Here is a 14,845-nt window from a genome sequence, read left to right on the forward strand (position 1 = left end):
TGAAGGTGCTCCTTGCCATCACGTCGCTCCCTTTTTGCCAAGAGCATCCACCTGCACTTCTATTTCACCATTCACCCTGTGACGCCTGCTTCCATTCCACTGCTCTCCATCCTGGATGGGTGTAATTGCAGAAGCGAACGCAAGCAGTGACTGTGAGCTTCTCGAGGGAGAAGTTTAAGCCTTTTGTAATCGAAGCCAAAGTTTATTCTGCCGCTGCCAACACCCGTGAAATCACATGTAAACACGTACATACGGCCACGGAGAGCTGACAAGCGGGCAAAGCTCGGGCCCTGAGGGACGGCTTGGAGGCCCGGGGTCGTCCCGCAAAGCCCGGAGACGCGGAGGACCAAGCAGCCGAGCCAGGGAGCCGCCCGGCTGTACCGAGCAGCGCGGGAAGGCGCTGCGCTTGAGAGCCGAAAACTTCGGTACCCGCCGCCAGCAACCCCCGCCCGCTCCCCACCTGCCGCCCCGGCGCCGCCTGGATCTGCCCCGCCGCTGGCTACCCCCTATCGGCCGGCACCGCCCCTCCGGGCCCCGCTCCGCAGAGGAGCTCCGGGGCGAGCGCGGAGCCCCGCAGCCCCGCGGGGGCCGCCTGAGGCGAGGCCGAACCGGGCCGCCCCCTCGCTCCGCTCCGTTCCGTTCCGCGCCGGCCGGGCCGCGCCCCACGCCCCGCTGCAGCAGGCGTCCCCCCGCGGTGATTATCCGCTGCCGCCCGGGGGAAGCGGCCGCTGCCGGGAAGATGGCGAGCCTCCGCCTGCTGCTCCTCGGGTACTTGGGGGTCCTCTGCTGTAAGTTGCCGCGCCTCCTCCTTAGGAGCACGTTCGTGCCGCGTCTGTCCGTGTGCATATGTGGGTGTGCGCATATAGTTGTCGTCGCCTCAGGGAGCGCTCCGCAGCCCCCGGGCAGCCTGCTGTGCTCGGGCTGCGCGGGTCGCGGAGGCGGGCGGCGGGTGGGAGCTGCCCTGCGGGCAGCAGGGGGCGCCGCGGGGGGCCCGGCTGGGGCTCGGGTCCCTGCTGCGTCTCGGGGGGCAGCGACCGCGGGGCGGGCGCGGATGTGAATTGTTCCAGCCTCAAGGCGAGCTGGCCGCTCTCTGCGGCGTTGCGAGTGTTAGGATGCGGGCTGCGCCGCGTGCCCTCCGGGTGGGTCCAAAGAGGTGAACGAGCAAGTTCCAGAAATGTGCTTTCTGCGGGTAACCCAGAGCGGATTGATGTTTCCAACGTGTCTATGGTCCTGTTGTCTGACTCGTTGAAAAACCAGATGGAGAGAGGTGAAGTTGGTAAAAGCTGCCCCACCCAGAAAGCACATGGACGTGAGTGAAAGCAGAGTGCGGGGCCGCGTAGCTGCAGAGAAGCAGTGAATGAATATGCAGTGTTCCTAGCGTCAGCCCTCTGAAAGCTTGTGCTTTTGGATCACATCTGACTGTGCTCTTATACACTCTGTGTCTCACTGCTGCCTTTGGGAAAGAGGCAATATGTGGAAAGGATGCCCTGAAAAAAAACTATGCAGCTCGTGTTATCTTGCTAACAAAGTGAGAACCTGAGACCTGACCGTTTCAGCTGCTCAGTAGGGCACTCTTGCGTTTAACTTTCATTCCTCCTCACCTAACAGAAATCTGTGTGTGGAAGATCTTTATTTGGAGGAGGGCAGACTCAAAGCAACATGCACTCTGCTAGTTCTTTAGCTTGGTGGCTATTTTTCTTTTCCTCTGTCTTCACTGAACTGTGTTCAGTTTTGGGACTCTTGCTACAAGAAGGAGCATGCCCGGAAAAGAGCAAAAGAGCTGTGAGGGGGCTGGAGCACAAGTCTGATGGGAAGCAGCTGAGGGAGTAGGGGTTTTTCAGTTGGAGGAGGCTCAGAGGAAATCTCATTGCTCTCTGCAACCATCTGAGAGGAGGCTGTGGCGAGGTGGGGATCAGCCTCATCTCCCGGGTAACAGAGATAGCATGAGAGGGAATGGCCTCAAGTTGTACCACGAGAGGTTCAGGTTGGATGTTAGGAAAAAATTGTTCTCAGAAGGAGTGGTGAGGCAGTGGCTCAGGCTGCCCACAGTGGTGGTGGAGTCATCATCCTCGGAGATGTTCGAGGACTGTGTGGATGTGGTACTGAGGGACATGGTCAGTAGGCACGGTGACAGTTGGACTTGATCATCTTTTCATACCTTAATGATTAGTAATGTTCTGAAAGGGCAGATCTTTAAGTGATTTACACTACGCTTGTTCTCTGGTTTGGTAGCAGTTTTCCTTTGTCTTTACCTGTACAAGACCTTATAAAAACCTGGGTTGTTAGGTGGGTGGCTGACGTAGATTTCCTCTATCACACAGTGAATTAGAAAAAAATAAAATAAAATAAAATAAGTGTTCTTTGATCTTTTTCTTCATATGTTGTTAGTTTCATGGGTATATCTAATCAAATAAGACTGCTGTGGGTGTTTTATTTATTTAGTGAGTGAGTGGTCTCAGCACTTTCAGGCTGCTCATTGTTGGGTTTTGTGTGTTGATACTGCTGGCTTTGGTCAGCATGGAAATGCCACAGAGTGATTTAAAAGCAGCACACTAAGTCTGGTGGCTAAATTGTTGGCAGACACTTATTTTTCTCTCTTCCTGTCACTGTAAAAATGCCTGGTAGAGAGGGCTCAGTTTACCAACAATGTGGTGATACAGGGTTTTTGCATGAAGAAAGTGGCTGCAGGTGGGTGTGCCAATGCTGATTGTTTCTGTGAGCTGGAGGAAATCCAGGCAGAAAAAGCTATTGGGAGTCTGCTGCTGCTCCTAGGGCTGTAGCACGCTCACGCTAACAATAAGTCTGAGTAATGCTGGCATTCATGTCAGGTGTATGTGTTGAGTCATTTCTAGTGTGGGTCTGGATCCCAACATGTTGCAGAGATAGCAGGGAATGGGCAAAAGCTAATGAGGAAAAGAAAGAACTAGGTTAATACTGAAAGAGCGTGAGGGTTGTTGTAGAGCAGCAGAAGAGAACTTGCTTGGTAATTCAGCTGCAGAAGTTAAGGGCTGGATAAATTGGTCATAGGAAGTCAGCATAGCCAAGAACAGTGCTGAGGTCTTTTCAGCGAGAGCCTACTAAGAAATGCTAATGACCCATAGAAGGAGTGGTTGCTCTCAGTTAAAGCCTCTCTTATCTTTAATTTAGGGGAAAGTAGGGGAGTTGGAGACCATCAGTCATACGGTCTCAGTCTGCAGGAACTCCATAAACTGATGCTGCCTGAGTGTTTTCAAAGGTGAGCAGGCTAAGATTTGTGAGCTCTCTTGGTATGAGTTAGAAAATGTACAGAAATAGTAGCTGTTAATAGTCACAGCAGCTGCTGGGGAGGTGGTACATACTGATGAACTGGCTCTTCTGAGGAACTTCCAGGTGTGATTTTTATTTTTATTTTTTTAATTTCTTTGCATTACTGTAAGCTAGAATTAAAATTTAAGCTGGTGATGCTAAAAACAAATGCAGTGCGATGTGTCGGGGCGAGGACAATGCGGTGGCAATAAATAGCAATCTTACATCAACATCTCATGGAGCCCTCTGGGGTAGTTTGGTTCAGCAATAAATAAGGTGAGGATGTGATTTTTTTTCTTACTGGCTTTAAAACAAACACTGCTTAGTGCTTGGGAATCTTTCAGACAGATACAGAGGTTCTAAGTCAAAAAAAGTCACGTCTCCATCCCTTGAAGAACGCAGAGAGCATGACTGCATTAGCTGTACAAAATAGCATTGTGCTTGGGAGTCTTTAAATTGTGTTTTCCCTGTTACATATGATGATGTTCTCAAAGTTGACCCCCTGTCTTCTGTCAAGCCCTCTGTGTTTGCTGGATTAGCTTAATAAGGACCTATTTTGATTTCTAAATTAGAGTCCACTTTCAGGTGAGATGGAACTTCTTAAATTTGCAAGGCTGTCTATTTCTCTGAAGTCAGTACAAATAACATTGAACCTATCTGCATTTTTACCTTTCTTGTTTGTTTGTTTTTTGATTTGTTTTTTATTGTTGTTTTTGTTGTCATGTTGTGGTGACACAGCATGACATACAGGAATTCTAGAAAGCTTAAGAATTCAGGATTGGGTTGGAAGACCTTCCTGCCTCTGCAAGAGAGACAGACTTCTCAATCTTATTATTTTCATAATTCAGACCCCTTGGTTAGATCTTCAGTGCTCAGGGGAAATTTTGTCTGTGAGCTTCATTGAAAAGTCTCACTATTTTCTAGATACTCATCTTTGAAGGGATTTCTGTTTCAGACGGACTCAGTCAGGAGCAGTGCCACTGTTTAGTAAGGGTTTGTCTCTCTTCTTTCTGCCAGCGGAGAGGAGATACAGGGAGCTGCTTCCTGGCTTGCTCTGTGGTATCCTTTCTTCTGATTACTTACCCCTACAGCCTGCTTCTCAGTGTGCAAAAGGAAAAATGAAGATGACTGTGTTCCTTCATTGCCTACAGGAAGCATGAAATGCACCTGTACTATCACTGCAAGGCAGTCACAATTCCCTTTTTCAGTTTAGGGTGATTGTATTCAAGTTGGAACACTTGCTTTTACTATTTCTTGGCCTCCAAGGTCCTGTTCTCTCAGCTTTAGTGCTGCAGCTATTCTTTGTTCGTGTTACAGGGCATGTATTTCTGGTAATTGTGACTGCAGTAGGGCATATGGCATTGATAATGAGAGCTAAAATTACCACTGTTAATAGCAGATCTAATTGAGCCTGGATGAGGTCTCCTTGTTGGCTACTTAACTGAATTACACCAAGGTTGTTTTTGTTGGTCGTTCTTTCTGTTGTTGGTGTTTTGTTTGTTTGTTTTTGTGATAATATTTGTATTTCCTGCTACGGACTATTTTGGCAGCAGCATGCTGGCAGCTGGATTCTGCTACAGAAATTGGCTGATGGTGTCATAAATGAGTAAGAACGTGGAAGTGCTCGAACTTTGACTTCATATTTTCTCTTTAGATGATGGACTTAACGTTTGCGGGATCATTGGAATCATCTTTCACAACTTAGAGCTACCAAGCTTGTCTGAGGCCACTGTCTAAATCCAGATGTTACTGGGGAAGCATGTGTGCAAACCTGTTTCTAAGGAAGTGAGCTGAAGTTGTTAAAGACAGCCTTTACATATGGCTTCCTCAAAGGGTACCACAAGTGCTGGTGGTCATGAGCAAGACAAGTCTTTTTAAGTATGGGAAAATCATCTTGCATGGCTAATGCACAGGAAAATCAGCTCTCATTCCATTTCACATGAGTAAATAGTAGTGATACTCTTTCACTAATGATAAACTGTGACATACATGTAAATCTTCTGCAGTAGCAGAAAGCAAGCTTCCCTTGATAGGTGAGGAGGTGAATGTTGAGGGCATTTGGAGAATCAGTAACTAGTGACTTAACTCTGAAACAGAAATCTAAAAGTTTGTTACAATTCAGTTTCCATCAGCACTGTGAAATGTCATCTTTCTCTCCGAGTGTTTTTGAAGATGATCTCTTTATAATTGATTCCCTACAACTGGCGTTCTCACTTAACAGTTCTCTCAGAGAAAGTCACATTTGGTGTCATGCTCTCTCCTAGCAATAATAGAGGTCAGTCCAGTGTAAAACTTACATAAAGGAAAGTTATTGAGCACCCACTCAGCAATAAAATTGTTCTTATATCAAAACAATTAAGTCTGTATTTGCTATTGCAGGCTTTTGCCGGGGCTATATAGAATGGTTGAATTAAGGTTTCCCTGAAGTTACAGACTAACATCAAGCAGAAGCACTTGTCACAGACTGTCTTACTGCTGTTTTTGATTGGTTGGTTGGTTGAGATTTTTTTCTCCACTGTGATGACTTGGTAAGTTATCTTAGTTATGTTAGCCCTCTCCGGTTTGGCAGCTAATATCTAGCCGGGCGTGTTTTAATGGAAACTTAGGGAAACGTTATGTGGAAACTGAAAGTCAAATATTTTACTGGCAATTTTCTTATTGTTAGCTCACCTTTTCCTCCCAAGAAAAGCTGAGCTTTTAAGAGTAATTTTTACTTTCTGGCATGTCATTTTCCATCCTGATTAACTCTCAGAGAACTATCACTTTTAACAAAACACTTCTGCAGAAAAACCTGCCACATCTTCCTCAAAGTGTTGCACATTACTTTGTTGTAATTCTACCACAGGAAGATTTGAGCAAATATTATGGTGCCTTTGTAATCCAGACAAATGATATGTTTCCAGAATGCTAGTGTTTCGGAAAGGAGAATGGGATAGAAAATGAAGCTGGAGCAATGTTTGGGTGATTGTGTGTGCTTGTGCTCACCTCTGTTTCCTAAGTTCACATTTTCTTCTAGAAGTCTCCAATGACTTAAGTCACCTTAATCCCCACAGGATATCACTGAGCACTTGAGTGCTTATTTTGTAATACTGGCAGAAGGTAAGCTTGGCAGCTGAACATCTGGTCCCATTCAGTTGTCACTTCCTAGCATGCACTGGGAGGTGAAGGAGCTTTTGGAGATGCAAGAAGGGAAAAATAGTCATTTCTGAGCAACAGCAAGAAATACAACAACAGGAGTAGTTGTTGAACCACTGGTGAGAGTCGCCCCTCCTGGTTAACAGGAATCAAAGGAGGCGTCCAGTTTCTTTCAGAGATTATTTCCAGGGGAGAACATGGTGGGAAAATACAGTAATAAGCCTTTATGAATGCTTAATTTTAGGAAGTTCAAAACTCGGCCGTTTTCAGTAAGATCCAGCTTGCATTGTGATAACAAGTTGATCCTGACTTTTAAAAAAGTAAGAAATAATCAGACTCAAGATGAAAAGTACAGCTCTGGCAGGTATGAAGTTTCAATAAATATATATTGACTTAGTTTTTGTTAGAATCATAGAACATCCCAAGTCAGAAGGGACTGACAAGGATCATTATGTCCAGCTCCTGTCCCTACACAGGATCACCCAAAAATCAGACCACATGACTGAGAGCAGTGTCCAGATGTAAGGATCAGCTTCATAACATGCACTCAGTTCAGTCCAATTAAACAAATGTTAAATAAATGTTAAGTGCCAGTAAATATTTGTAAGTGAATGAATGAGTTAAATACAAATGTTTTATTTTCAGTCAGTATTTGAGGTTTTCTTTGTATCTTGCAGTGAATGCCACTGCTACTTGCGGATGAGCACAGTAAGGTTCCTCCGAAGTGTAATGTGGTTTACTAATGCATATATATGTTGTAATCATTTGAGAAGGTCCTGAAAGTAAATTAAGGCAGAAAGAAATCAATGTTTATATACTGAATAGAGCAGTTGAAAATGTAGAAGAGGTAGAGGGAGATTGAGACAGCCTGGTAGTTGTAAGAGCTCATAAGGTTTTTAAGATGCTGTTTTTGTAGTATTGGATTGATAGTAAAGCGGACAAATTCAGGGACACCAGTCTTGCTGGTAATATCAAGAGATTCTGCCTGGAATAGAAGATATAGAGAGGTAAGCAGATGCATACCATAGTGAGAGTATGCTTACATAGTGTGAAGCAGTGCTTGAGGCTGTGTTAGCATAAGCTTTTCCTTCTTGCCATACAGTTTGAAGAGGCCTGACTAAAAATTCCATTTTAAGTCAACTACTTTTTTTTTTTTTTTTTTTTTTTGTCCTGTAGAAGGTCTACATCCTAGACATCACTTGATTCAAACAGTGCTAGTTGATAAAGAAGTCTCCCAAAACATATTAAGTACAAGAAGTAGATGCAATTCTTCTCTGTGTGTTCAGTTGAAGTACTGTTGAACGGATGGCTCTGGGGAACTTCCAGAATTTAATGTACTTGGTTTTGAGCCTTTCAGTAAATAATGTTCTGGGGCATAAGAGTTATCTGGGAAAGCTGTTTTTCTACGTGGAATCAGCAGTGTGTATGGAGATAGTGACTAAAAGCTGTTTTCAGCTCCTGTTGCTATGACTCTTGACATGAGTTCCAGTTGTATCTCTGGTTGAGTTCTCAGCTCTCTAACAGTGCACACAATCCTTCTTCACTTCGCAGCTGTGTTCAGATTTTTATCCTCCCTTTTTGGGAAGGGGAAATGAAAGCATTGCTTCTGAGGCCATGTCCAGATTTTGCAATAAGTACAAGCTTTCTAACATAAATAGCCATGGGAGAATGTGCTGAATTCTGTGAGAGAGTAAGAAAGTGATATCTGTTTATAAGCTTTCAAACTTATTTAAAGCTTATGCAAACCTTTTCCAAGTTATGTAAATAGAGAAGTGGGCATGGCTGATTCTCGTATACACAGCTGAGAGACTTGCAGGTGCTTCTATTGAGATAAAGCAAACGCCATGCCTCTTAGGGAGCAATAAAGCAGTGCAGTTTTTTTTTTTTTTTGTGGGTTCTTGTTGTTTTCTTATCTTATAAGATAGTCTTCAATCCAACAAAAAAAATCCCAGAAAACTTGTGCTTTCTTCCAAAAATGTCATAGATGTTTAAGGCAGATACTTTGTTTTCTGTTTGAAGGGAATATCTATGCAACAAAGTCTACTTAAACAAAAACATTGTTTTTACAGTACTTTGGAAAGCTGAGAGCAGTCTTTATAACTAGCCTAGCATTCGATAAAAAAGGTGAACACAACAGTTCGCAATTTCATCTAATTGTTGGGGAAAATTTGGATCTTACTGGCACTTAACAGTTATGTCGGTGTGTGTTTTTATTTCTTTATTTGTTTGTTTATTTTCCCCCTCCCAAATCACAAGAGCAGTCTGGGAGAGAGTGGGCTGGGTAGTGAGCAGATCTTCTGTCCGTTACTGAAGCAATGCATTATCTGTGACTTCCAGCAGAGATGAGAAGCTAAAAGCATTGAACAGAATACAGCAGGGGGTAGGGAGGAATTTTGTCTGTCTTTTAAAACTGAATAATTTTGCGCGAATACAAGGAGAGGAAGATAATATATAGAATCAGTAGAGCTAACAGTGTCATTGGTGTCCAATATGTGCATATATAAGCAGACTTCAGTTCTGGTAGCCCTGCTTACAGGTGTACAGGTATTTGCAATTTTATCTCCTGTGTTAACATGTTTGTAACCTAAGATTTACTCTTCTGTTTTGGGATGGAGCTAATCATCTGAAAATCAAAAGAAGAAAAAAATTGCAGTATCATTTTGCTGCTGAATCCTGCATTTGAATCCCTATAGTCTTTGGAGCCCTATCCATATGGGCAAAGTCTTTAAAGCAGAAATGTGGTATGAAATCGATTTTCAATTCTGAATTGTGCTGACTGAAGATAATTCATGACTTTTATCTGTCTCTACTTTGGGATGGGAAAAGTGAAGGGTGGGCGGATGGTATCCAAAAAAACTCTTACAGCTAAATATGTCAAGGGCTTGGCTAACTGGTTAAGTGGAAGGTATATGTAGACTTGGCTATAAGGAGTTGCATATCTGTCAGCTGTAAAGTGGATACTCTTTTGTGTGTGTGTGTGTGTGTGTGTGTGTGCATGCGTGTGAAAGAGTAATTCATTTTGCCTTGTAAGGGACCTCGTCCTTAGCTGCCATAAAACATAACTTGGCACTCAAACATAAAGCATAAAAGCTTATAGGCTTCTTTTAACAAGTGTGCTTTCAGCTAAACTTAGATGGCAATGAGTTCCTCTTATAGGAGAGAGTTGCAGGTAACTATCTATTATTTAACAGACCATCTTGTTCCCTTTCTTGGCTTCTTGACTGTTCCTAACTCTGCTGATGCTAGCTTGGTACCATACAGTCTTAATGCAAGATGAGCAGACCTGCAACAACAGTAGAAATAAATATGTAAATATGTCAGATCCTCTTCTTACTAACGTGGATTGCTATGTGGCTTTAGAGCTAAACTCTGAAGACTTTTTTTATTTGGATACCATGTGATCATAGTGCTTATTCTGGTATGCATCTGCCTGTATAACCTACATGCCAGCATAGTGTTTAAACAGTTCTTCAGATACCTTTCTCAAAAGGAAATCCTTAAGCTGAAATTAGTTAGCCTGAGTTGAGTACTACAAAATACTACTACTTAGTCTTATTTCTAAAGGAAATTTAAGTTTAAGCAAATGTGGTGTCATGTGAGTTCATAAAATATCCATATCTTGTGAACAGTTGGTGATAAAGAGAATGAAGTCAAAAGCAGGCAAAGCAGATAACAAAACAGGAGTTTAAAAAAGCATATATGCCAGCCTGGAAGTCATGATTTCCTGAAATGTGTTAATCCGTTGACTCTAGCAAGCATTTTAGATGTGTAATACCTGAGTTTTAATGATATCTGTCTTACATGAATAGTGTATCTTATGTATTCTATATACGGCCGTTTTAACTTCCAGACTTCTATGAATCTTTGAAGCTGCACTTGAAAAGATGGGCCAGGAGGTGAAATCATTAAAAAGATTTTATTTTTTAATTCTGAAAATATCTAATGGCTTAAAAGTAATAATAATGACTACAAGGAACACATCAAAATAGGAATTAGTTTTGTTTCTAAATTATGACAAGATTATTTGTCTTCCATGCAGTTGTTCTCTCCCCAGGATTTTTTTGTTGTTGTTGTTACAGATTTTTTTTTGTTTTGGTTTGGTGTTTTTTTTTTGTGACAGTGAAACAGCTGGTGCTTTCTTAGTTTAAATATCTGCTGACAAGATAATCAAGTCATGTTACATGAAGCCTCAAACTAGTGAATTGTGAATGTTGGGTTGCTTCCCAAGCTTGCCCTTCTGACGCAGTGCAGCTGAATTGCTTGTTAACCTTTCCCGAATATTCCCTCAAATATGTGGCTCCTGACACACCTCTTCTGTTGAAGTGCTGTGATGATCACTGAGTTAACATGTACACTTGATTTTTAAAATAAATACAACACAGAGCTGCTCTGTTTATTCCTGTTTCCTGTGTAACAGTACAGTGTTGCTCTTCCAGTGTTTTCTAATCTGAATACACATATGTTTTTTTCCTTGTGTTGCTTCGACTGGGATGAAAGCTCTATGGTGGTTATTATTATTACCCTCTTCATTCCCTTTGAGGAAAATTTGGCACCTACTACACTGTGACCTATTGTTCTTAGGTCTACCTTCCGGAGGATATCTTCTAATCACCCTACATCTTCCAGCATGCAAAACATCTTCTGCTTTTCCTAGCTCTTCTTGATACATTATATGCATGTATTTGTACTGTAAACCACAACATTGATTGAGAGTTATAACATCAAACATAACTGTTAGCTGCTTCTAGCAGGAAGAGACTGTTGAGAGAACTTGGCAGTATTGTGGGATCGTGTGTGAATGAAAGTGGGATGAGCTAATTTGGCAAACTGTGTGCAGATGATTTGGAAGAGATCACCATATTCTTTGGCTGGGAGAGAAGTGGCCATTGTACGTGCAGCTTGTATTAGCAAAGAAACTGGTCTGTAGCACTGTGAGGACAAAAGCTAGTATATAGTCCAGTGCTTCTGATCACTAACAAGATGCAGTCCTAAAATTCATGGTTCAAGTGAAATTCAGTCAAGTGACGCCTCACCATCAGCAGCTGAAAATGTCTCCTCAGAAATCCTAAATCCACAAAGCGTTACAGAAACCTGACACTCCCATTTAAAGAGTATCCTACTGTTTTTGGAAAGATTCTTATGTATATACACTTTTGTTTAATGGACACGCTAGCTGGAATGAAGTCATAATTTGTTCCAAAGTCAGCAGAAGTTGAATGGAAGGAAGCCAGTGCAAAGCTCTCTTTAAAAATTTGCCATGAGGAACTGTTCTTGCATCCATTCCGCATTTAGTACAGAAGTATATTCTAGGTGAATGCTTCTAAGACAGTAATGTATTTTTTAAGCTACAGATTTCAGATTGATCATTTCCTTCAGTGGAGGATATAAGGTGACAGTGCTGGCTTGATTTTGATTATTTAATTTTTCTGAAAATGAGACATTTGTATGTGGTTGGTCTAATTGGCAATTCTACCTGTTACTGTGGATCTCTTTGCAGTGCCCAATTATGACTAGTTTGGTACTCATTTACCTTTAGAAGACACTCCTTAATAGGTACTCATCTTCTGCCATGAAAGCGCTTTGTAGAAATGCCTAGGTTAATCAAAAAGGGGTTGGAAAGTCCTAGGTGGAAAAAATGATTCAGACCTGAGAAGGGACTGAGGATGATCAGGAAACTTGATTCCAGCTTAAAAAGATGACACTACTTATGGGAGGAAACATTCCCTTACTAGAACAACATATTTGTTTCCAAGATCTGAAATCCTAGAGACCTGATGTTTTTCCTAGGGTCTGGAAACATGACCTCTCCATGAGGAAGCTCAGTTGCTCTTCTAGTTCTGAGCAAGCAGGAGCTCCATCTCTATTTGGGTTTTTTTGAATCATGACTGGTGCAGCTGGAAAGTAAACTGAATCTGTTTTCAGGCTTTTTTCAATGTGTGTTTGTAGGCTTATAAAAGACCCAACTTCTTGAAAGCATTTATCCTTTTGAAATTGCTTGGCAGTCCCAGCAAAAGTCACTTGAGTGTTGTGCAGACCTCTGAAATCTAGCGTGGAACTTCTGTCTTGAAATGAGAGCCCAAACGGTTGTGTGGCTTTTTTGAGGGAGTTGTTTGTTTTCTCTTGTTTCCCAGCTCCCTTATGTTTCAGGGTTGATTTTACGGTTGATGTAAATCAGCCCAGCACTATTGGCCACAGAGGGACATGCCGCTTTGCAGTGGGGCCTCGGCTTTGTGAATTCAGCAATCGCGCTGCAAGAATCTCTCCAGGTATTTGGACGGACAAGCACTTTGCTGAACTGTTAGACCTGTTCCTTCAGCTCGCTGCTGCTGTGTGCTACATGAGGTGCGTGGGACATCGGCGGCCGACAGGCTGTGGGAGCGACATCTCTCCTAACGGTCTCCTGAAACACAATGGCACAGGACACAAGCCTTCAGCATCCTGATGCCTGCTGCAATAGGCAGCAGTGGGCGCAGCGCCGGGCCTTCCCGCGCTTGCAGGCTGCCTTGAGCCGCCGCCGCGTTGCTGTGGCAACCCGAATGCGTAGCGCGGCGGGCGCTGGGCAGCGGGCCTTGGAGGCAGGTCTCTGTGGGGCCGCTGTGAAAACGAGAGCCATAAATGGTTGTTTGGTTAATAATGTATCTCTAAAACCGTACACATTCTAATTTCCCACTCCTTGTCACGCAGTAATCTGCGTTGGGACCACTGAAAGCAATTTGGAGGCTGTTTAGTGTTCTCTGGAATTCATTTACTTTGGTGTTCAATTTCTTCATAAAGGCTGACCTAAATAATCCTTTCCTGTCCCATGCCACTTGTTGTCTTTATTCCCTACTTTCTCCTCTACAGGCACTTCCAGTTCTGCCTTGCCAGCCTGCTGTCCTTGGGGCTGTGCTCCAAAGTGATCATGAATGTGATCCTAAACTCCCGGGACTGCTGCTGCTAACTAAAGATAATTGAAAACTGTACTCCTGCTATTCCTGACCTTCAAGTTAAGCAAAAAAATATCTTGAGAGTAAAAGTAAAGGCAACGTCAGCTGATGTGCTGGCCTTTCAGATTGCACTGAACAGCACAGACACAAAGCCGAGCATTAAAGCGTTCCTAGGCTGGCATCCTGAATAAGAACTGCATTTCTAGTCCACTCTGTAATTGAGGCAATACAACAAAAGAGCTTTTTTGCCCCTGTGAGATTGAGAGCTCTTCAGACCATCCAACACCAGCTTTCAACACAGGTAGAAATTCTGCTCTTGGTCGCACTGACAAAGCTTCTGGCCCCCTAGGGAGCAGCTCTCAGCTATATGTAGTATGGTTCTCTGAGCTGCTTCTCATGTGTTTTCCATCATAAAGGCAGAGTTGCTGACTCTGATTAAAAACATGCTTTCTTTAACAGATGAATGTGAAGAATTCCTGTATTGTATTTTTATTTCTATATGCTACATCTAAATAAAATAGCGCTACTTACATTTTATTGTTGCTTTTTCTTTCTTTAGACCTCTAGATCTGCAGTAAGTAGTGAATCCAAGAGAAACTTTGAAGATGAACAGCATGGCCATTTAAATGCTTTAACTTAAGTTTTCTTCTGTAACTGCTTACTGTTCTGTCATATTTTGAGAAAACAGCCTAAAGTACACCTTCCTTTGGTGTAATAGAGGTTTTGCAGGTAGGGTACTATAAAAACTGACTGTTGTGTCTTGCTTGGGTATCTGTAGAAATGTGTGTGTGTGTACATATATATATATATGCAGAATTTGACTGCCATTGCTCTTTATTTGAGATCTTTTAACAAAGAAGGATGAAGAAAGTGCCTGATGACTAACTCAGCAAGACATGTAGTGTGTGCGTGTTGTATTTCTAACTACCCTACCATCTGGACGCTGGCCTTGTTAGAACCTTCAAATGAATGGCTTTGCTCAGGAGAGCAGGCAGAAGGGAGGACTAATCTACTGTGTGTGGCTCTTAGCCTGGTCTGTATGTAATAGGGGAAAATGCCTTTTGGGTCTGGGGGAACTTCCTGGGGTTTCTGGGTTACAGAGGAAAGGTCAATTTTTTATGTAAGATTGCTACTCAACTGTAGAGTTGGAATTGTAATTTTGTAATAGCTTCTCTTCTAAAAGAGAAGCCAAACCAAATGTTGAATTTAGCTGTCTTTCTTTTTTTTTTTTTTTTTTTTTTTTCTTCCCATGCTTTGTAAAACTGGTCAATTTCTCCATGAATAAGAGGTTTGTCAGGAATTAGGAAAGGGAGTATAGGAAAGTGAGTCAGGGAGAATGAGGGGAAGTTAACAGGTATCTGCATGCACAAATGCAAGTACTTTACAAGATTCTTCTTGAGATTGTTGATCTAATAATGGAAAAGACACTTCCTTTAGGAATTCATAGGCTGTGCTGAAGCATAGAAGTTAGGCTGTATTACTCTGCCTACGTATATATT

General features: G+C 42.7%; 1 protein-coding gene across 1 annotated transcript in view; it reads left to right on the forward strand.

Moving 5' to 3' along the window:
- Positions 1-244: 244 nt before the first annotated feature.
- JAM2 (junctional adhesion molecule 2) overlaps positions 245-14,845 on the forward strand; it is a 33,407-nt gene continuing 18,806 nt past the window's right edge. The window contains exon 1 of the mRNA XM_052667110.1: positions 245-788. Coding sequence (XP_052523070.1) covers positions 740-788 — 49 coding nt within the window. The 5' untranslated portion in view covers positions 245-739. The remainder of the gene's footprint in view (positions 789-14,845) is intronic.

The sequence above is a fragment of the Tympanuchus pallidicinctus genome, unplaced genomic scaffold (genome assembly GCF_026119805.1).
Source record: "Tympanuchus pallidicinctus isolate F22 unplaced genomic scaffold, pur_lepc_1.0 scaffold10, whole genome shotgun sequence".
Taxonomy (NCBI): domain Eukaryota; kingdom Metazoa; phylum Chordata; class Aves; order Galliformes; family Phasianidae; genus Tympanuchus; species Tympanuchus pallidicinctus.